Source organism: Panthera leo, chromosome B1 (genome assembly GCF_018350215.1).
Source record: "Panthera leo isolate Ple1 chromosome B1, P.leo_Ple1_pat1.1, whole genome shotgun sequence".
Lineage (NCBI taxonomy): Eukaryota > Metazoa > Chordata > Mammalia > Carnivora > Felidae > Panthera > Panthera leo.
In genome coordinates, this window is record NC_056682.1 from 130560564 (window position 1) to 130583498 (window position 22935).

The 22935-nt window shown below is 35.5% G+C and overlaps 1 protein-coding gene across 4 annotated transcripts in view; it reads right to left on the reverse strand.

Annotated features, from left to right (window-relative positions):
- The window catches only part of MMRN1 (multimerin 1), a 75517-nt gene that overhangs the window by 14744 nt on the left and 37838 nt on the right, over positions 1-22935 (reverse strand). For all 4 annotated transcript variants that reach the window (XM_042935892.1, XM_042935893.1, XM_042935891.1 and 1 more), the window contains 3 exons: positions 16748-16852; positions 14740-14913; positions 5101-7089 (listed from right to left, as the gene is read on the reverse strand). In XM_042935892.1, coding sequence (XP_042791826.1) covers positions 5101-7089; positions 14740-14913; positions 16748-16852 — 2268 coding nt within the window. The remainder of the gene's footprint in view (positions 1-5100; positions 7090-14739; positions 14914-16747; positions 16853-22935) is intronic.

Sequence of the window (22935 nt, forward strand, 5' to 3'; positions counted from 1 at the left end):
CAGAAAAACCGTAAACACCAGGTATGGCTAGAAAAATTGTATCATATGGATGTAACTAATTTAATGATATATTGTATACAAGTTAGTTCCATGATCCTCAAAGCAAACTTTTGAGGTAGATATATTATTCTATATTTTATAATAAGAAAGCAAGTTTTAGAAAAATAAATGACATGTTATAAATAAATACATTGCCACACAGGACCTGAATCTTGGTTTCCTGATTCCAAAATCAGTGCTCCATAGTCATCATAACTGTCTCAATGCACAGTCACAAAAATTAGATATGGTTATAAAGTGGTATAAAACAGTTAAATATCCAGGCTCCTATTTTTCTCTTTTAAATCACTTATATCCTCAGCAATAATTTTACGAAGTGTATTTAGTACAGCAGCAAGTCTTATGTAGAATGTAATCTTTCTTAAGAGGAGTGGTTAAAGGGGCAATTATGAATAAAAGAAGTTTATGATGAGAGTTAAGTATATTTGGTAAGCACCGGGAAATGGTCACAAAAAAAAGTGGTTTTACGAGGAGGGCGTGCGCGTCCTCAGTGATGTTGCTGCTGATGTGTTGCAGCAGAATTCAGCTCCTCTTAGAAGGCAAGCAGCCAAACCCTCTCTGTGGGGACAAGTCTGCCAATTGCTGTACAAACAAATCTTCAAAGATGAAATAAAACCCTCTTGGTGTCTATGGGAATATTGTTTAGACACAATCAAATATTTAGTGATTCAACTGGAACAGCTTATCAGCACCGGCCTAGGAGGAATCATGATTAACGTAGCTGAATATGGGGATGGCTCACAAGGAACTGATAGGGATGAGGACTCTGAATTTTGCCCTTCTATTGCATCAGTCAGAAAAAGATCTTGTGAATCATTGATGGTGACTTTCAGTGACAACTGCCCACTGGCCATATCACAGAAAATCCAAACTGGAAAGTAGCACCTTTAATTCCTGGTAAGTGCAGGAATGGATGGCAATATTTGGATCTTCAAGAAAGGAAACTCTCTGTGAGTATCAATCCTGGCCATCTGGAATATTCAGGTATGGCCAGACACTGAGATAGATTTGATGCATTGAACAGAAGCAGAAGGAAGAGAAAGGCGGGTGAACGTTACTACACAATCTCTGGGCATAGTGGTTGAGGACTGAGCCCTGAGTCCAAGAGACCAGGGGCGAGGCTTCATCACTAACTAGTTGCACGAACTTAAGCAGAACAGGTCGGTTCATCTCTCTGAGGGTTAGTTTACTTATCATCAACAATAACAACAATGACAGCTATTTCATAAGTATTGTTAAATGGGCTAATATATAGTATAATTTTTATAGCGCCTGTGATATACTGAGTGTTAATAAGTAGTATTCAATATTATATTATTATAATATTACTATTATTAGGCTTCAAAGGAAGTTATCAGTATGAAAATTAAGATTACATTTTAAAATGACATTTATACGGTTTTTTCATTCTACTAACTGAACTTACTATTCTGCAAATACTGACTATAATCTGAATAATATTATTGTGACATTCATAAGATGATAAATTATCTTCTGATGTTGGTTAGGTAGGGGAACACTCTGGCTACATGGTATTTATAATAGAATAACAAAGGTCAAAGGACACACAGCCATATTTAGCCAGTGTGCCAGTCTGTCCCACCCCTAGTATGAAGCAGGTTATGAAAAGGAGTAGTTAATTGCAATTGGTTTATTCTTATAGGAGAACTTAGCCTGAGTCCACTGGTTTTATCACCATGCGTAGACTTCACCTGCTCAGCCGTTCAGTGAATGCCATTGGTTTTATGGCCCATAGAAGCCGGCTTAATGAGCTTGCATATCTACGCATCCACTAAAAGGATCCTACGTGTTATGCTGCTGGTCCTACATAAAGTGAATATCTATCTACTCAGTTCACAAATTAGGCCAATATATCTTTATTGCCCTGACATTGTTATTGGCTATCTTTACTGAAATAAAATAAATAACTTTTAATTAATTATTAATTTTGGTAGATAAGCCTATAATTTTTTTTATTTCCAGTAAATAAAAGAACAGGAAGCAACTTTATCAAGGCATCATTGGAAAAAAGAGGATCAGAACTAAGTTAATTATTAGCCCATTAAGCCCAATACTGAGTCAGCTGCTATATAAATATCTAAATATAATTTTCCTAAGCTCCCAACATGCATTCTTTACACTATAAAAGTTTATAAGTTCTTAAGTTCTATTAAACATTTTACCTCAACTAATTTTGAAGCTATTCAAATTTTATACTTACTATATGGATCCAGGTATTTTTTGGTTTAAGAAAAAAAAAAAATGACACGGTTTGCCTGCTGTGTGATCACATGTACTATAGAGCTTAACTGAAACCCATTTGCAGTGTTCACAGGAAGACTGAAGATGGAAATAAGATGCAAAAAAGAACAACTGATTATTTTTTTAAAAATAATTATTATAGGGGTGCCTGGGTGGCTCAGTCGGTTGGGCGTCTGACTTCGTCTCAGTTCATGATGTCATGGTCCGTGGGTTCGAGCCCCGCGTCGGGCTCTGTGCTGACAGCTCAGAGCCTGGAGCCTGCTTCAGATTCTGTGTCTCCCTCTCTCTCTGACCCTCCCCCGTTCATTCTCTGTCTCTGTCTCAAAAATAAATAAACATTAAAAAAATTTAAAATAATTATTATAAGAACATCTTGTAATGAAATACTACTACTTTTGCCTTAGAAACATGTAAGTCTGAATCGTTTATTCTATGATTGCACATGACCAGGTTAGTCTTCCTGGGTCAGACTAATTGGAAGGAAGTCATAAGTAAAATACAATAATTTAGGTAGTCAAGAAACAATTCGACTTTGTATTATTCTGTGATATTTAATATTATCAAAACATCCAGAGATTAAATATGAAGTCATATGATATTAGAATAATGATCACTCATAATTAGAAAGCTATAAAATAAAAAAATTCATCCAACTGGGCGTATAATTTAACAGCAGACTCATGTGAGAGGCACACTGGCATTTCTTTTAGTGAGAATCAGTAGCTATTCTTTTCACTGTGGAAAGATTATTTAATATTATTTATGTGCCAAACATATTCATAAAACACTTCTCTCAGAGAGACTATTAAGTAGTTCATATGCACTGCATTGAATTCTGCCTTCCTCCCAAATTTATGCTTCCCTATGGGTGTTTACAACTTTTATTAATGATATTGCTACCCTCTCATTTCCCAAATTCAAAACCTCAGAATATTCTAGGTTTCTCCCTCCCCAAGTGCCACGCATCCAGGCTGTGATTAGCTCACCTTTTTCACAATAATGCATTATGCAAATATTTCTACCAGTGAGCTCAACAAAACACCTAATGCAATCCCATCACTTAAAAAGAAGAAACAGGGACCCAGACAGGTGAACTTGAGTAAGGTTACAGAGAAACTTACTGAGACCACTAGGACTCGAGTCATGATTTGTTGCTGCCTTGGATCATCAATTTGTCCACTCTTCTGCTGTCTATTAATTTTATTTTTGCAACATGTCTCACATCTGTCCCCTCTGTTTCAACCACCTCTTTCTTAGATCTGGCTCTTATTGTTCTAATACTGTCCTAACTGGTATCTCTAGTTTCATGCTTTGCAGACATGTTGTATACTACTGCTAACTTCATGCTTCTGAGATACAGTTCTTACCACACCCAACCGATTGCTCCAAATTTTCAAAGACCACTTTTTACAAAATCGAGTCTAAATGCCTTAGTGTTGTGATCTGAATGTGTCTACCCAAAATTTATATGTTGACATTCTCAATCCCAAAGTTGATGATACTAGAAGGTGGAGACTTTGGGAGGTGGAGCTCTCATGAACAGGATTAGCATTCTTTTTTTTTTTTTTTTAATTTTTTAATGTTTATCTTTAGTTTTGAGACAGAGAGAGACAGAGCATGAGCGGGGGAGAGGCAGAGAGAGAGGGAGACACAGAATCAGAAGGAGGCTCCAGGCTCTGAGCTATCAGCACAGAGCCTGACGCGGGGCTCAAAACTGTCAGCTGTGAGATCATGACCTGAGCTGAAATCGGATGCTCAACCAACTGAACCACCCAGACGCCCCTAGCATTCTTTTAAAAGAGACTGCAGAGAGATCTCTCATAACTTTCACCACGTAAGAGCACAGCCAGAAATCCCCAGCTGTGAGCCAGGAAGAGGGCCCTCATCAGAATATGATCAGGCTGACACCCTGATCTTGGACTTTCCAGCCTCCGAAACATTTCTTGTTATTTGAGAAATACATTTATTGTTATTTGAAAGCTACCCAGTCTGTGGTATTTTGTTATAGCAGCCTAAATGAACTAAGATGCTTAGCTTGGCATTCATGGCTTTCTGTGATCTACCCAACTGAATTCCTGCTCACTTATGCAGTCATTCAATCAGACAGTCATTGAACAGATATTTACTGAGTTGCTATTGCATACCAGACATTTTGTCAGATGATGCCAAAATGAATAAGACTTAGTATGGTCACATTCATCCAGGAGCTCATTATCTAATAGGTTTCTTAATTACATATGCAAGTAAAAATGTCCTACAGGGGCAAATTTGATTGTATTATAGAGGTCTTGTCAGAAAAGAAGTTAAGAGGGGACCTGGGTGGCTCAGTCAGTTAAGCGTCTGACTTCAGCTCAGGTCATGATCTCATGGTTCGTGAGTTCAAGCCCCATGTTGGGCTCCGTGCTGACAGCTCAGAACCTGGACACTGCTTCAAATTCTATTTCTCCCTCTCTCTCTGCTCCTCCCATGCTAGTGCTCTGTCTCTCTCTCTCTCTCTCTCAAAAATAAACATTAAAAAAAATAAAAGAAAAAAAAGAAAAGTTAAGAAACATGTAGACAGATATTTGCATTATAAACACTTGTTTTGTTTTGATGCTTAATTTACATCGGATGGAATCTCATTCAAATGGTACATCAGTGACCTTTGAATTACTTAACTATTTACCCAAGTTCAAGAAAGAGCCTTTTATATTTTATGGACTTGATAAACCACACAGATCTACTAAGTACCCTTTAAATTGAAAGAGATTAAAACTTATTTTTTCAGCAATAGCTTACCAGGAACTAGAACGTTGTCTGTGTTTCTTTGGGTCCGGCCTATCAGGACAGTGGTAAGATTCCCTGTTGGTTTTTTAAGTGAATTGGGTTTCTTCGGCAATAGTTTTATTTGCTTCTGAGACTTGACAATATTTGCAAGACTACCAGACAATGTTTGATTCACATACCAAGTTAAATTGGATATGGCAATTCGAGTTTTGATTTCAATTACTGATTCCACAAAGTCCGTCAGACCTTTCTGAAGAAGCTGAATATCTGGCAGGGAACCTTCTATCCACTTAGGTATGGTAGCATTCAGTTCTGATATACTTGTAGAAGCATCATGACACATCATTAAAACTTCATGCAGAGTTTTGTTAAGTAGAGAGAAATTGATTGAAAGGTGAATGGATTTTGCTTCCAGTGCCTTAAATCTGGAACTTAGTACCTGCAGTTGAATACCTTGGTCTCTCTCATTTGTAGCCATATTGCCTTTTTTTAGTGAAACATAATAAGGTATGAGTGTCTTGGTCACTTTAGACTCAATTCCTTGCAACCTAGTTTCAAAATTTTGGGAAATCTTTGTGGCTGAGAGTATTTTCTCCTCTAAATGACTCATATTTTGCCGGTATTTTGTCACTTGGGAAGTGGTTTCATTGAACATTTGATAAATCTTTTGAAAGTTGGACTGACTTAGTTTCTCATCTTTAGTACTATCTGCAAGGACCTTGGCAACTTGCAAAACAAAGCTGTATCTCTGACTGTCATTGACCAACATCTGAATAGAATCATTCAAACGTTGGAATTGAGGAATAAATGTCAAAATAGTTTCCATATTTTGGGTGCATTTGTGATGGACCTCAGGATCATACTTTATGGTACTTAAAGTCTCTTTTAGCATGTAGTTATCTTGAATGAAATCAATGGCATTGTTTATAATAGTCATTGTCTTATTTAGGCCATCTTCCATTTCCAGGGCATATTCATTGATACGTCTGTCTAAGGCATCACTACGGCTCTGCACTTCATTCCTAAGTAAGTTGTGTCTTTTTGAAAGTTCTTTGAGAAGAATATTTAGGGTGTTGACAGCAATAATCAGATTTTCCACTTTTTTCCTTGTAGCTACTGCTTCTTTTGGTTGCTCATATGTCGTTGTCTCTCTAAATGGTGCTCCCCGCTCAAGCAAGGGTTGAAGGATCTCCATATCGTAAGTCAAATCATTTAGCTGCTCATTCATTTTATCCACCTTATTGTCCATGGGAAAGAGAACCTCAGCCAATGTTTGGTTTAAAACTTGTAAATTCTCTTCTGTGTCCTTAATTTGAAATTTAAAATCATTTCTGCACTTGGATAACATGTCTTCACATTCACTTCTGACAGATTCTTTCTCCATCTCCAAAGCCATGGTGAGATTGTTAATCTTGCTGTCGTGGATGTGCAAATCATCAAACATTTGCAGCATCATCAAACCCTGCTTCTTCATATTCTCATGTAGAGCAGACATGTACTCAGTGACATTATTGCTAAGTGATTCAGCAGCTGGAACACCCTTCTGATCTGATACTTGTTCAGTTGATAAAAGCTGCTCGTGTACTTCCCTCATTTTAGAAAGAGTCTTGTTGAGGGATTCATAATACAGAACACTCCTTGAGTGTTCCTGTTCTAAAGCACCTTCTAAGTGAATTTGCTTTGCTTCTAATTCTTTAATAGGCTTTTCACATGTAAAAGTCATTTCTTGTCTTATATTCACAATGTGATTCTTTAGATCTAGTATATCAGTTAAACTGGGCCTATTTTCTTGCATTAAAACAGACTTTTGCTGGACTGCTATTGAAACCACGGATTCATTAACTTGCCGAATTATTTGTCTGGTGTTTTCAAGGTCCTCTGATAGGCTGGATACAGTCTTGAAGAGCTGTGCTACAGTCTCTTGCATTTCATTTTGAAAAACTTTAAATTGTTCTCTTACTATATTCTTTACCAGATCACTAATGCTTTTGGATTTTAGACCTAAAGAAAGAAATATTAAAAAAACAATAAATGATACATGATTTTAATTATATAAACTTTAGATATCTCTAAACAGATATAAAGTTTGGGACTAAACCCTAATAACATGTAATAATAAAAGTACTTTGCTACATTTACTTATGAAATTTTAAAAGTTACTATAGTTCATAGGAGATCACTTTCTTAATTGGTAAAACTGAAGGAAGAAATCAACTGTGGTGTAGAACGCACCAGAACCATAAACAAAAGATATGAAGAAACTGCTACTGATTTCAATTAATAGGCCCTTGTACCTTACTATTCTAACTCCAGGCTTAGTCTGGTATGAAAATAAATGGCTTTGGGCTTTCTGCCTCAGTAAATAATACCTGGTGTTATCTCATGACTATGTTATTAGGTTTCTGGTAATTAGGTTTCAGAGCTTGTGTTTTGAGCTCATAAAAACTAATAAGCTGACTTCAGAGAAGAAATTTAATGACATTTCCAAATGAGGAACAATATCTAGTAACAGTCACAAGATTCAACGATAGCTTATAACAACAATATAATAATGAGGCGTTTGGGGATCACAAAACAAATCACATGAAAATAGGAATTCAAGATATCCCTCAATTGTCACAATATGACATTAATTCTTAACAAAAATAAGAGTAAACTTGCTACTACTGAAACACATATTAGTATATCCAGTATTAGAAAGCACGGACTGATCCTATATCAGAATTATGGACATCTCAAAGTGGTCTTAAAAAAAAAAGGAAAAGGAAAAGGGTCCTGAAGTACTCAGAACTCAGAACTATTCAGAATAGGAAATGAGTATTTAAAAATGTAAAAAACCAACCAACCAAACATGTTACATACAAAAACAGGGAAATGGGAAAAAATAAAACATATGCTTGTGGTTTACTTATGGTACGTAGCTACGAAGCACATATAAATGGAAGATATCTCCACTCAAATTCACAATGTAGCAATGGCTGTAATGTAAAATATCGGCAACATACTACAAAGCATTTTGAACAGGAAGTGTACATAATTGTAAAATGTTATGGCTATCATAAAGCGTATTTAAGAAGGGTAATTATAAAATAAAAATATATAGTCTCTACATGTCTCTATTTTGTCAGCATGTTTTAAAAAGTATTTGAGATGCATAAGAGACTTATATAAAAAGTATGTGAAAGATCAATTATAGCAAATAGAATGATGTGTTGCTTAAGCATCTTGATATTAATCTGGCAAAAAGATAAAGCTGTAAATGTTGTTTACATTAATGAACATCTCCCTGGAAATCCTATACCCTAAAGGTCAATATTGGTAACTGATCTTTAGGGAATAGTATTTCTGGGGGGGGGGGGGAGGGAAGAAAAGAAAGTTATTTTACATTTCTAAACATAGCAGAAACTGAAATACATTTAAGAGTCCAAAAAATATAAGTCATTGAAAATCGGTTTGTATGTAATTGAAAAATAAGTATTTTTATTTTCTAAATTTTACTTAGCATTTAACCAGTTGCCTACATATACAAAAAATCTACGTTGAGGATATTCTCTATGCTACACAGAAAATAAAATTTGGAAAGTTAGATTTCTCACACTAAAAATAGAATATATTAGCTTCATTGAGTGTAAGGTACTACTCAATAGTAAAGTTTTTTTTAATTGTACTTCCCACAATATCACTTAGTCATTTCCTGTTAGTTAAAATTGCCTTAAGTTTTCATGATGGCTTGATGAAATACAATAAAATATTTAAGGTTAGGGATCAGACATTCTTGGAATTTATAACCTTATCATTTGGCTTTAAAATATTTTTCAAGATTGAAAAGGTAAAATAAAACTGAAGTGTAAGTGAATTGATTAATTGTGGGCAGTAAAAACAGCTGTTTAAATTCAATCAACAAAAACTATGTGATCTGAAAGTCAGGATAAGAAGAGTGAGAGGTAAAAACACTAAACAGGTAAAGTTTAGTTCAGAATCTTGATGGAGGTAACTAGGAAAAAAAAGTGAATGATGAAAATGAAAATTGGGAGGTGCTTTAGCTATTATGTCTTAAATCTTTAATGGAAAAATACATTGGATTAAGGGTAAAATCAGAGCAGTGTCTGAAAAGAAATCAAATAGACTAATAGCTTAAAAACAGATTATTGTTTCTAGAAAAGGAGCTTGAATATATCAAGAATTTGTTGCTAAAAATCATCTGTGTAAGAATCTGATTTTGTGAAAGTATGTCAAAGTGATTTATGTCAATATCTGAGTGGGAACATAGTTTTAACTCTATTTGATTCTGTTTCATGTGACTCATGTGCTTCTACCTCTTAAAAGAGGACATTGCGTTTGGTGACTTAACAGATAGATATGATATCAGACACCTTGGTTGCTCCTCTGTGGTTTTGAATGTATGGCCCATTCATAACATTCAGGTACCTCTTAAGGAACTGGGGCATTTGATGTTGAACATGTTCTATGGCTACTAGTAGATACACAGTGTTTCTCACCTTGGATGTAGAGTAAGCAAGAGAAGAGGATGTGGTTTTGTTAGGCAAGTGCAGTTCCGTGGGGCGGGTTTAGTTTCTGTTGCCTAAATGACCATTCAATAACAACTAGCTCTCTGGTTTTCATAATCAATTGTGCTTAGTACACAACTAATGCCTCCTATTGAGGGGAGGTTTTTTTTCCCTTTAATTATTATTATTTTTTATTTTTATTTTTATTTTTTTCAATATATGAAATTTATTGTCAAATTGGTTTCCATACAACACCCAGTGCTCATCCCAAAAGGTGCCCTCCTCACTACCCATCACCCACCCTCCCCTCCCTCCCACCCCCCATCAACCCTCAGTTTGTTCTCAGTTTTTAACAGTCTCTTATGCTTTGGCTCTCTCCCACTCTAACCTCTTTTTTTTTCCTTCCCCTCCCCCATGGTTTCTGTTAAGTTTCTCAGGATCCACATAAGAGTGAAAACATATGGTATCTGTCTTTCTCTGTATGGCTTATTTCACTTAGCATCACACTCTCCAGTTCCATCCACGTTGCTACAAAGGGCCATATTTCGTTCTTTCTCATTGCCACGTAGTACTCCATTGTGTATATAAACCACAATTTCTTTATCCATTCATCAGGTGATGGACATTTAGGCTCTTTACATAAATTGGCTATTGTTGAGAGTGCTGCTATAAACATTGGGGTACAAGTGCCCCTATGCATCAGTACTCCTGTATCCCTTGGGTAAATTCCTAGCAGTGCTATTGCTGGGTCATAGTGTAGGTCTATTTTTAATTTTTTTGAGGAACCTCCACACTGTTTTCCAGAGTGGCTGCACCAATTTGCATTCCCACCAACAGTGCAAGAGGGTTCCCATTTCTCCGCATCCCCTCCAGCATCTATAGTCTCCTGATTTGTTCATTTTGGCCACTCTGACTGGCGTGAGGTGATATCTGAGTGTGGTTTTGATTTGTATTTCCCTGATGAGGAGCGACGCTGAGCATCTTTCATGTGCCTGTTGGCCATCCAGATGTCTTCTTTAGAGAAGTGTCTATTCATGCTTTCTGCCCATTTCTTCACTGGGTTATTTGTTTCTCGGGTGTGGAGTTTGGTGAGCTCTTTATAGATTTTGGATACTAGCCCTTTGTCTGATATGTCATTTGCAAATATCTTTTCCCATTCCGTTGGTTGCCTTTTAGTTTTGTTGGTTGTTTCCTTTGCTGTGCAGAAGCTTTTTATCTTCATAAGGTCCCAGTAGTTCATTTTTGCTTTGAATTCCCTTGCCTTTGGGGATGTGTCAAATAAGAAATTGCTACAACTGATGTCAGAGAGGTCTTTTCCTGATTTCTCCTCTATGGTTTTGATGATTTCCTGTCTCACATTCAGGTTCTTTATCTATTTTGAGTTTATTTTTGTGAATGGTGTGAGAGAGTGGTCTAGTTTCATTCTTCTGCATGTTGCTGTCCAGTTCTCCCAGCACCATTTGTTAAAGAGACTGTCTTTTTTCCATTGGATGTTCTTTCCTGCTTTGTCAAAGATGAGTTGACCATATGTTTGTGGGTCTAGTTCTGGGGTTTCTATTCTATTCCATTGGTCTATGTGTCTGTTTTTGTGCCAATACCATGCTGTCTTGATGATGACAGCTTTGTAGTAGAGGCTAAAGTCTGGGATTGTGATGCCTCCTGCTTTGGTCTTCTTCTTCAAAATTACTTTGGCTATTCGGGGCCTTTTGTGGTTCCATATGAATTTTAGGATTGCTTGTTCTAGTTTCGAGAAGAATGTTGGTGCAATTTTGATTGGGATTGCATTGACTGTGTAGATAGCTTTGGGTAGTATTGACATTTTGACAATATTTATTCTTCCAATCCATGAGCAGGGAATGTCTTTCCATTTCTTTATATCCACTTCAATTACCTGCATAAGCTTTCTATAGTTTTCAGCATACATATCTTTTACATCTTTGGTTAGATTTATTCCCAGGTATTTTATGCTTCTTGGTGCAGTTGTGAATGGGATCAGTTTCTTTATTTGTCTTTCTGTTGCTTCATTGTTAGTGTATAAGAATGCAACTGATTTCTGCACATTGATTTTGTATCCTGCAACTTTGCTGAATTCATGTATCAGTTCTAGCAGTCTTTTGGTGGAGTCTATCGGGTTTTTCATGTATAGTATGTCATCTGCAAAAAGTGAAAGCTTGACTTCATCTTTGCCAATTTTGATGCCTTTGATTTCCTTTTGTTGTCTGATTGCTGATGCTAGAACTTCCAACACGATGTTAAACAACAGCAGTGAGAGTGGACATCCCTGTCGTGTTCCTGATCTCAGGGAAAAAGCTCTCAGTTTTTCTTCATTGAGGATGATGTTAGCTGTGGGCTTTTCATAAATGGCCTTTATGATCTTTAAGTATGTTCCTTCTATCCCGACTTTCTCAAGGGTTTTTATTAAGAAACGGTGCTGAATTTTGTCAAAGACCTTTTCTGCATTGATTGACAGGATCACATGGTTCTTATCTTTTCTTTTATTAATGTGATGTATCACGTTGATTGACTTGAGAACGTTGAACCAGCCCTGCATCCCAGGAATGAATCCCACTTGATCATGGTGAATAATTCTTTTTATATGCTGTTGAATTCGATTTGCTAGTATCTTATTGAGAATTTTTGCATCCATATTCATCAGGGATATTGGCCTGTAGTTCTCTTTTTTTAATGGGTCTCTGTCTGGTTTAGGAATCAAAGTAATACCGGCTTCATAGAATGAGTCTGGAAGTTTTCCTTCCCTTTCTATTTCTTGGAATAGCTTGAGAAGGATAGGTATTATCTCTGCTTTAAATGTCTGGTAGAACTCCCCTGGGAAGCCATCTGGTCCTGGACTCTTATTTTTGATGACTGATTCAATTTCTTCGCTGGTTATGGGTCTGTTCAAGCTTTCTATTTCCTCCTGATTGAGTTTTGGAAGAGTGTGGGTGTTTAGGAATTTGTCCATTTCTTCCAGGTTGTCCACTTTGTTGGCATATAATTTTTAATAGTATTCCGTGGTAATTGCTTGTATCTCTGAGGGATTGGTTGTAATCATTCCATTTTCATTCATGATTTTATCTATTTGGGTCATCTCCCTTTTCTTTTTGAGAAGCCTGGCTAGAGGTTTATCAATTTTGTTTATTTTTTCAAAAAACCAACTCTTGGTTTTGTTGATCTGCTCTACAGTTTTTTTAGATTCTATATTGTTTATTTCTGCTCTGATATTTATTATTTCTCTTCTTCTGCTGGGTTTAGGCTGTCTTTGCTGTTCTGCTTCTATTTCCTTTAGGTGTGCTGTTAGATTTTGTATTTGGGATTTTTCTTGTTTCTGGAGATAGGCCTGGATTGCAATGTATTTTCCTCTCAGGACTGCCTTCGCTGCATCCCAAAGCGTTTGGATTGTTGTATTTTCATTTTCGTTTGTTTCCATATTTGAGGGGAGAATTTTGCTGTTTATGTTGTTATGAGTGTATGATTTTTTCCGTGTCATTGCCAGAAATTTTGTTAGTAGTTTCACAAAGAGCTGTTGACAGGCCTAATTCTTTAATTCTCTTTGGTTATGATAACCAAATTTTGTTAAACAAATTTCATTATGGTGGTTATAGTCAATTGTATACTGTTTCTATTTGTTTTCTTTCACATGCTATCACTTCAGGGAAAGTATATTCCTCTCTCATGCTTGCTATTGGTTTAAGTTTAGCCAACGAGGACATGCCAGAAATGTAGGGCGGGGTCTTTCTTTCAGGGGCTTTATAGCACTAATTGTTTATATAATTAAAAAAAAATCATGGTTGCTGCTATACTGGCAAATGTTACAGAAACCTCCACCTTATCTCTTTTGCCTGCAAACCACATGTGAAAAATAAAGAAAAACTAACATGTGATATGGGATTGGACAGTGAGGATGTTTTTATGTATAAAATAAAGTGAAAGGACCAGTAATCTTGAAGTTTGGAAACATACAATACACCCAGAGAAGTGAGACATTCCTAGTGATCAAATTACTTAAACCCCTTTGCCTAATTAATTCCTCCTGATCCATAGCTTATTTGTTGAGATAGTTTCTTTTTGTAGAAGCCTTCACTGGTGCCCTTAGACTCGATTTGTTGAAACTATCAAATGGTCCCATAGTGCCCTATGCATAAACTACCATAGCAATTATTCACTATCTATAGATTCCTGTGGTAGGCAGAATAATGCTGTTTCACTCAAAGTGTCCACACCTGAACTTATGAATATGTTACCTCACCTGGCAAAAGGGCCTTGGGAGATATGATTAAGGTTTAAGACCTTGAGATGAGAATATTCTGGATTACCCAGGTGTGTTCAGTGCAATCACTGAGCCCTTCAAAGGGGAAAAGGAAGGTAGAAGAGTGGGTTTGACACATGCCATGAGGACTCAACAGTCTTGCTGGCTTTTGAAGACAGAGGAAGAAAGCCATGAGCCAAGAAATGTAGTTGTGTCTAAAAGCTGGCAACAAGCTTCAGTTTACAGCTATCAAGAAAACAGGACCTCAGTCCTACAACTGCAAGAAAATGAATTTTGGCAACTGGAATTAACAGGATTTGGATTATCCTGTAAAGCCTCCAGAAAGGAACACAGCATGCTGTTTTAAGAGCACAAAACTTGGGCAAAACTAATTCACATTTATAAAGAAATTATTATTTCCATCATCTGAGATGTTTTAGGATATATTTTATTGATTATACTCCATAAACTAGATAATTTCTAGGATAATTATGTATTTTTGATTTATCTTCAATATCTTCATCAATATTATTGAGACAACCATATATCTAGTCCTTGATAATCATTTCTTAGCCTCATCTTTGTCTTGAACTGGAAACCATGATGGAAGTAAATTAAATACAGTTCATTTTACAAGTTAAGATGTAACCAGTACATAATGAAAATAAATTAGATAAAATATTCAGTAAAAGATTTGACTATACAGCAACAAAAAATTTAGATGTTTCAAATTATTTCAGAGATTGATTTACAAATATCTTATTCCAAAATCATAAGCCTTAGAGACTTTACACACCCAGTCTTAAGAAAAAATTCCAAAGCGATATGAGAAAAGATAAATGAGTCATTTACCTTTTGTCTTAACTCAATGAATAATGTATTTGACTTTACTTGTACCTTTTAGAAAAGATTGAAATTCTCTGCCTTTATCTTCATTGATTTTCCCTTCTAGGGAGGAGTATGTGTTTCTTACATCACTAACAGCCAAAGAAATATTGTCAATCTTCTTTTGCAGAAGGGTCAGTTTCATTGCCTGGTGGTTCATCTGCTCAGTCATCTTTTGTGTCACTGCTGCATGGAGAAGAAAGGAATATTGGAAGAATTTAGAAAATGAATATATATATATATATACATAATATCATTCAAATATTGTGATAGGTTTAAAGTATTTCAGATAAATCATGTTCGTATTATATATTTGAAAACATAGACTACTATATGTGCACTTAGCAAATGGCAGCCTGAACTTTACACTAAGGGTAAAAATTTATAATATATAAATATAAAATACATATAAATGTATACATTTATAATATATTATATTTCTAAAATATTCTAACTTTGCTCAGAGTTTTCAGTCTTTTTTGTTTTGTTTTTGAACCTCAAAGAGTTATTGTTACATTCTTAAGAGGTGACAAAACTGAGGTACAGAAAACCAAAGTAACTTGCTAAAGGTTGCAGAGCTAATCCCTTATCTTCTGTTTATTTATTTATTAATTTTTATATTAGAGAGAGAGAGAGGTACGAGCCAGGGAGAGGGGCAGAGGGAGAGAGAGAATCTTAAACTCACGCTCATCATGGAGCCTGACTCTGGGCTCATTCCCACGACCCTGGGATCCCGACCTGAGCCGAAATCAAGAATTGGACGATTAACTGACTGAGCCACCCAGGTGCCCCTCATCTTCTGCTTCCAAATCCAGTGTTACAGAATTAAATATGTGTGGCTATATACACATATGTATGTAGTCATATCTATAGTCTAAGGATTTCATACTGTACTGAGCTTTTCTTTCATGAGTGCTAAAGATTCAGATTTACTTTGAATCATTTAACATAACTATGATAGTTTCCATACTTCTACACATGCACTTCACTAATTCAAGGAGGATTTTATAGTATTTTATGAAGATACTGAATTCCAATCCCCTTTAAAAAAGTACAGTTTCTATGATATATTCATCTTTATTCCTAAAAAGATCCCCTTAAGTCTCTTTATTCCTAAAGAGATCCCCTTAAGTCACATTTCTCAAGTTGAGTGCCCTAGTTTGTGTGACTAGATCTATGGAAAACACATAGAGGTTTTCAGCAGTAACCGACCTCCTATTTCTAAGAAATAAAGTTAGTCCTAAAAGAAATGGTAAGGGGAGCCTGGGTGGCTCAGTCAGTTGAGCGTCAGACTTTGGCTCAGGTCATGAACTCTTAGTTCGTGAGTTCAAACCCCGTGTCAGGCTCTGTGCTGACAGTTCAGACCCTGGAGCCTGTTGTGGATTCTGTGTCTCCTTCTCTCTCTGTTCTTCCCCTGCTCGCACTCTGTCTCTGTCTCTCTCTCTCAAAAATAAGTAAAGATTAAAAAAAAAATTAAGAAATAAACAAAAATAAAAGAAATGGTAAAATACTTATGATTAGAAAGATGAGAAAATATGGGGCTTCCCAACATTGGATCAACATGAGGTTCTCAATTAGGCACAATGATTTTCCCGAGTCAGTGATCAATATCCTTGGTGATCCCTTGTCAATCAAAGGAAGGGAGGCTTCTTACTTCCTTCAAATGCTCACATCATTCCTTCCACATCAAGATACTTCCATGATTGCACTCTTTGGAGGACAAAAGTTTGACCTTACTTTGGAAGCCTGTGATTTCCTTACAACCTCGTATAACAGCATTTTTAATCGCCTTCTGTGTTTGCACACAGAGCTTTGAAATTATATGTGGTCCCTTCAGGCTGGGAACCTACAGCTCATCCGTGGTTTCTCCCAACGTGGGGCACCAATAGAAAAGGATTGAGAGGTATGTTAATGTGGCACCATGAGACATTTGACAGCCAAGGGATTTCCTGTTTCAAAGTTGTTATAAATAGTGTTGACAATAATTGGGTTAGGGATGTTAGTAATTACAATCTGTGACCTGGGTCACCACAGTCTTTCTGCTGCTCCTGCTTGGCTGTCTCTTTGCCAACAGCTGTGTGACTCTCGGCCTGGTTGCTGTGTATCAAGTGCTGCTGTTCCTGGGCTGGACAGACACAAAAAGAAGAGAGAGAGTTAAGCTTTGGGACTGCCTCATTTTTTCCAACCCCGAGCAGTGCCGTGGCTGCCGTTCATTTTCCCGTGTACTGGAGTATGATGGTCTGCGATGATTGCAGAGTGAGCTGCTCGCCCCCATCCGGGGCGGGGGGAGGGCAACGTGCGTCCACTTTGTGCTGGAAGCGCAGGGCTCTAAATCTGTTTGGCAAAAATAAAATTATTCAGGTCTCCTTTTAGGCACAAATGGATGGTACTTCGTGGCAGCTGTGCGAACCGGGGGACGTAACGTGCCTGCATGATTAGGGGCTTGAAAATCAGCTGTGTGAAAAGCTACAGTGGCTGTATAAATGGACTGCCACAAAGCTGCTTGTTTAACAGTGCGGTTTCCAACTGGTGTCTCTTTGGAAGTAAGGGGGAGCTACAGGTTCCTTAATGAAAGAATATCTGTAAATAAATGGGCCATTCCCAGATTTTTAGGAAATACAGAGACTCAGCATATAGGGAATACAAGTAAAAGTAACTATTACATGACATGTCTCGAGGGGATAGACCTGTAAAATCAGTGAAATTTCAGAAGAATAGAAATGCTTATAAAATAAATCTACTCTGTTGAAGCATTGATTCCTCTTTCCCACGAATCAATATTTTTGATGGAAATATAGTTTTTCACTGAAGAAAATTTAGAGCGAAAATTTACTAGAAATATTGAACACATCAAGTAATGTAGATCTGTAATTTGCAGATCTTTAACCGCAAATTACTTTTACTTTTAATGAACGAATGTATTCATTGAAGTCTGCATTATCAGACATGAGAAAACAAGGGTTTGGTATCTGTGCTTCTAACTATGTGAAATTATGTACCACTGAAACCGTGCCTCTGGCACATGTTAATTATGCTCCTAAGGCATATGTAGCTGTGACAATAATACTAAAGGATCTCTACTCCATAGTAAGAACAATATATTTGTCATTAATGTGAGTTAGTCTCTGTTGTTTGACTGAATTTTCCATTGTCTTTCTTCAGGACATCAAGCTAAACTAACAAATTTCCATTCATGTTCAAGGTTTTTGTTTTGATATTGTTTCTTTTTTTCTCTCCACTGTATTATAGACAGTCCTGTATAATTGATGATTTATTTGGAAGAAAACAATCTGCAGCTTAGGGAGATTATACTTATTTCCAGGCTGTAGTAAGTGGCAACAAGTTCTAATTTTCTGTTAGGTCCTAGCAATAAGGTTCTTAAAGCCTAAATTCAAATGAATTCATACAAATATATCTATTGAATAATTGCATAGATTTTTATCAATTTTCCTCCTTAGATGATGTAAGAAAGCATTTTTCTGGCAGCTAGAATCTAAGTCTACCCATGAGAGTAACTAGAAAGTGAAGTGATGGTTCTCAAACCAGGGTCGCTAGATCAGCAGTATCAGCACCCCCTGGAACCTTTTTTTTTTTCCACCTGCAAATTTTTGAAAGTAACAACTTCTAGGCCCCATCCCAGACCTACTAATTTTTAGAAAGTCTGGAGTGGGGCAATAATTTGTGTTTTAACAAGCGTGGCTGCTGTCTCCAATCCACACTGAAGTTTGAGAACCACTGAAGAAAGCATCAAGACCTATCTTCCTTAGCAACTGCCCACCTCACAGTCTTCCCGATTTCTCTTAGCAATGGAAGATGGTTCAGGATACAGATGTGCAAGTATTTATAGCAAAAGGAGCATGTGGCTTCAACAGGAGGAACAAATGTTCTTTTCATTTTCTTACTGCTTACCTTTTCGATCAAATCACTCACAAGAAAAGAAAACAAGACAAAACAATCATAGGAAAACAAAAAGAGCTGGTACATTTAAAGGTATTTCCATAATATGATAGGCAGAGGATAGTTTGTTATGAAGTAATGAAAAACAGAAGCTCCTGTAAATTCTGAAACACTAAAAGTGTCCGTGTGCTTTCCATTCCCTCACCTGAAGATTCTGATTCAGTAGATCTGTTCTGGGGAATTGAGCATGTGTGTATATATATATGTGTTTATACATGTATAAATATATATGTGTTATATATATGTGTGTCATATATATATGTGTGTGTGTGTATATATAATTTTAAACTCTATAAGTGATTTATAAGTACTGATTTATAACAAAATTTCTAATTCTAATATCTCATTGTTATAAGGCAGAAAATTCCAGATATTTTCATATTAAAATTGTAACCCAGAAATTTATCTTCAGAGATTTTTAATCACACCTGCCTATTGATAACAAAAACGTGTTAAATACCTGATTTATTAAAACTGCAATACATGACAACATGGAGTCTCCTTTTATTCCATAGAGAAGTGGACCTTTATAAGGAGGAAGTAATTTTGATAAAAATAACTGAACAATTTATAGTAAATTATTAAAAACACTAGATAAGAGACAAAAGTTTAAATTTTAGAAGTACTTCTTATGAGTGTGATTTTTTTTTAAAAAGAGAATCATAGAAATTTTATCAATAATGAAATTATTCCTGCATTATCTAATGATATAGTGCAAATCTGGAATGCCTTTTTATATGTAAAATATCAAAGTAAAAATGTCAAATTGATATAAAAAATTAATTAATATAAAACAATATTTCTGGAATGAAAATCAACTTGATTTTGTTTTCAATAAAAATTAGTGGATTTTACTTGCTGTATAAATGTTTGATTCAAATAATGCTCTAAACTCGTGTCATTTAAAATTAATATTAAAATTACTTAATTTATTTTTCATAATGACATTCAATTTCTGTTCAATTTCAGTTATAATCAAGAGAAAAATATTAAAGAACCTTATGAAATTAGTTTCATAAGTTTTTGAAATGAAAAGTTTCAAGTAAAGCAAAATTTTTGATATAAAAAATTCCAAAATATTTTATCAAATAGTGTTATTAAAAAAATCAGTAAAAGAAAATGTTTAAAAGATAAAATTAGAATTTTAACATTATATAATTGAAATGGCGGAACATTTGAGAAAATAAAATATTATAGAACATACCTAAAATAATTCTGATATAGGCATATCATTAAGAATCAGTTTTAGGTTTAGCATTTGGAAAATGAGCCTTTTTAAAAAAATGGAGATGACATTCTAATAGAGATGTCAATTATTTTTTTAACTCTATAGGGGAAAAAATATTCACCTTGCTAAACTGGAGATAATTTGAAAACTTAAAGACATTTTAGATATGAAAAAAGTACATATACTATTTGAAACAAAAATTAATAAGAGATGAATTACATGAGAAACATCAATTTTTCTAATTATACAAAATTACATTTACACAACAAAACTCAAAAATATAATAAACGTTTACATTCCTGGATTTATGGTGCCACGAATTTGGCCAAATAATGTTTGCAAAACTGTATGAATTAAATAGGACATCCTTACAGGAATTTTCATGATTTAGTTAGTAACAAATATATCGAATATTTTAAAATGCACTTAGTTTTTAGGGGCTGGAAAGATTTGAATGCAATCATTCTTAATTCAGTAAACACTAATAGATAATTCAGCAGGATGCACTATCATTTATGTTAATAGAAATTATCAACTTGCTGAGACCTGATATCACCCATTGACTCTAAATCTGATGGAGAATTCTTTTTTTTTTTTTTTTAACATTTATTTATTATTGAGAGACAGAGACAGACAGAGAGTGACCATGGGAGGGGCAGAGAGACAGGGAGACACAGAATCCGAAGCAGGCTCCAGGCTCTGAGCTGTCAGCACAGAGCCTGACACTGGGCTCCAGCTCACAAACCGTGACATCATGACCTGAGCCTGAGTTGGACGCTTTACCGACTGAGCCACCCAGGTGCCCCTGATGGAGAATGCTTTAAAGGAGGTTGAGGCAGGACTCTGTTTTAAATCATATACCTGATAGACACATCAGTTAGCTGGTGTCATCCATGTCAAAAAAAGGAACACACCAGTAAGTTGTAGAAATTAACACATTATTTAGAAATTACTAGAATAATGAGATGAATGGTTTGTGTTATGGTTTCCATTACTTGGTATGCTTCATAATATATGTTATATTTATAAATATAGATTTATAAGTGTTCTCTTAAATTATTAAATATAATTATTAAATATTTAATTATGTAAATAATCACAATATTTACACTTATGAAATACATTTATACATGAAAATATGTGCATTAACTTAAAAGTAATACATTTTTAACCATTGATTTGCATATTGATTTATATTTTAATTGATGTTATTAAATGAGTTATCTGTTTGAATATGGCCCTGCACCTTCATCCATCCTCAGAATCAAGAGACAGATTGGTTTGGTGCTCATGATCCTGGAGTGGGGTCACTGCAATAAAAATCACAAAGGCATTTGATAAACAGTTCATTTCTAGGGGTTCAAAATCTTTGCTAAAGGTTAATTATAAATAGTAAAGTGTTATTTTAAATTGTTTTATTACATTCTAATGAAGTCAGCTTTATCTCCATGGGTATTACATGTGACATATTTAATGTGGAGATTATAGCATTACTTCACCCAGTATCCTTCCTCATTTGAGAAGGATTGGTAAATTAGAAAATCACACACACACACACACACACACACACACACACTTCTACAGGAGGAAGTAGAGGGCATTTTAAGTCTTCTAGGGTCATATCTGACTGGAGTTTCTTCATTAAATCATAGTTCTCTCTGTGCCGCCTGGTCCAGGCAAGATCCTAAATGTGCAAGAAATAAAAACAATTCTGGATAAAAGATAAAGGGAGAAAGAATAGAAAGGAGGTAAATGAAAAGCACTCATGTCTGATTTTCTATTGTCTTTAGGGTCAAAAGTATTTCAGATAAACATCATTCATGCAATCTGGAAAAATGCTATTAATTCCATTGTAAGTAAGGAAACAGAAAGTGACAACTAGAGAAAGTCAGCAGATTAGAAATAAAAACTAAAGATTCAAGAAAAAAAAACCTCCAGAATCAGTGACAAATAGAAGAGAAAGCAAATAAAACTGTCAGAGAGAGAGAGAGAAAAAGAAAGCTATTGAAAGGGACAGAGAATAATACACAGAAGTATCAAGTGAAAGTCTTTAGTTCTCTTGCATACTGATCTTTGGTAATTCACCCCCCATTATATGAAAACATATGTGAAATAAGAAAAATTAAACGTTCTCCATATATTTGAGAAGTTTTCAGAAGGCTGGTTGGAAAGAATATGTAATTGGAAAAATACTTTAAATATTAAATGACAAAAACTAATGTGATTGTGTGTGTGCGTATGCATGTGAAACTTTCCATTTGCTTTCAGCTATAATTATTTTTAAATTAATTGCTTAAGAGGAACTAGGTGAGGAAATTGTACCCATAAAAGAAACAACTATTAACCATTGCACAAAGATCCTTGAGATCTGATTGTCATATGAACCTCTTTTCTCTGGAGTTCATTGGATAGGGTCCCTGCCAAGGCTGTTAAAAACTTGAAATGCCTGTTTAACAAATTCAGTGCTTTATGTTATCTTTTCCTAGCTCTGTTTGTTGACTGGAGTTCAATGCCTGCATTCATCCCAGTTGATTTCATAGGTTTTAGCCCAGGGAGAACGCTGATAGGGTCTCTCACAAGTGGAATCAGTTACTTTCCTGTGATTGATGCTCTTTTATTTTTCCATGTAGCAATCTTTCTGTCTTCCCAAATGTATTCCCTACCACAAGGATTGCTATGAATTCTAGGTTTCCCAGGCAATCTTATCTTATCTTGCACTTCAGCACAGACCTTTGCTTTGTTCTATAGGGTGGATTTCTAAGTCTCTTTTTCTTGGTCCTTTCTGAGAGATAGGTGCTAGGACAGAAGGACATTTATTTAAGTCAAACAACTTTTAAAGAGCTTTATCACTTCAGATTTAAAAAAAAAAGCAATATGAGGGCATCTGGGTGGCTCAGTAAGTTAAGCTTCTGACTTTGGTTCAGATCATGATCTCACATTTTGTGGGTTCGAGCCCCACATTGGGCTCTGTGCTGACAGCTCAGAGCCTGAAGCATGCTTTGGATTCTGTGTATCCCTCTCTC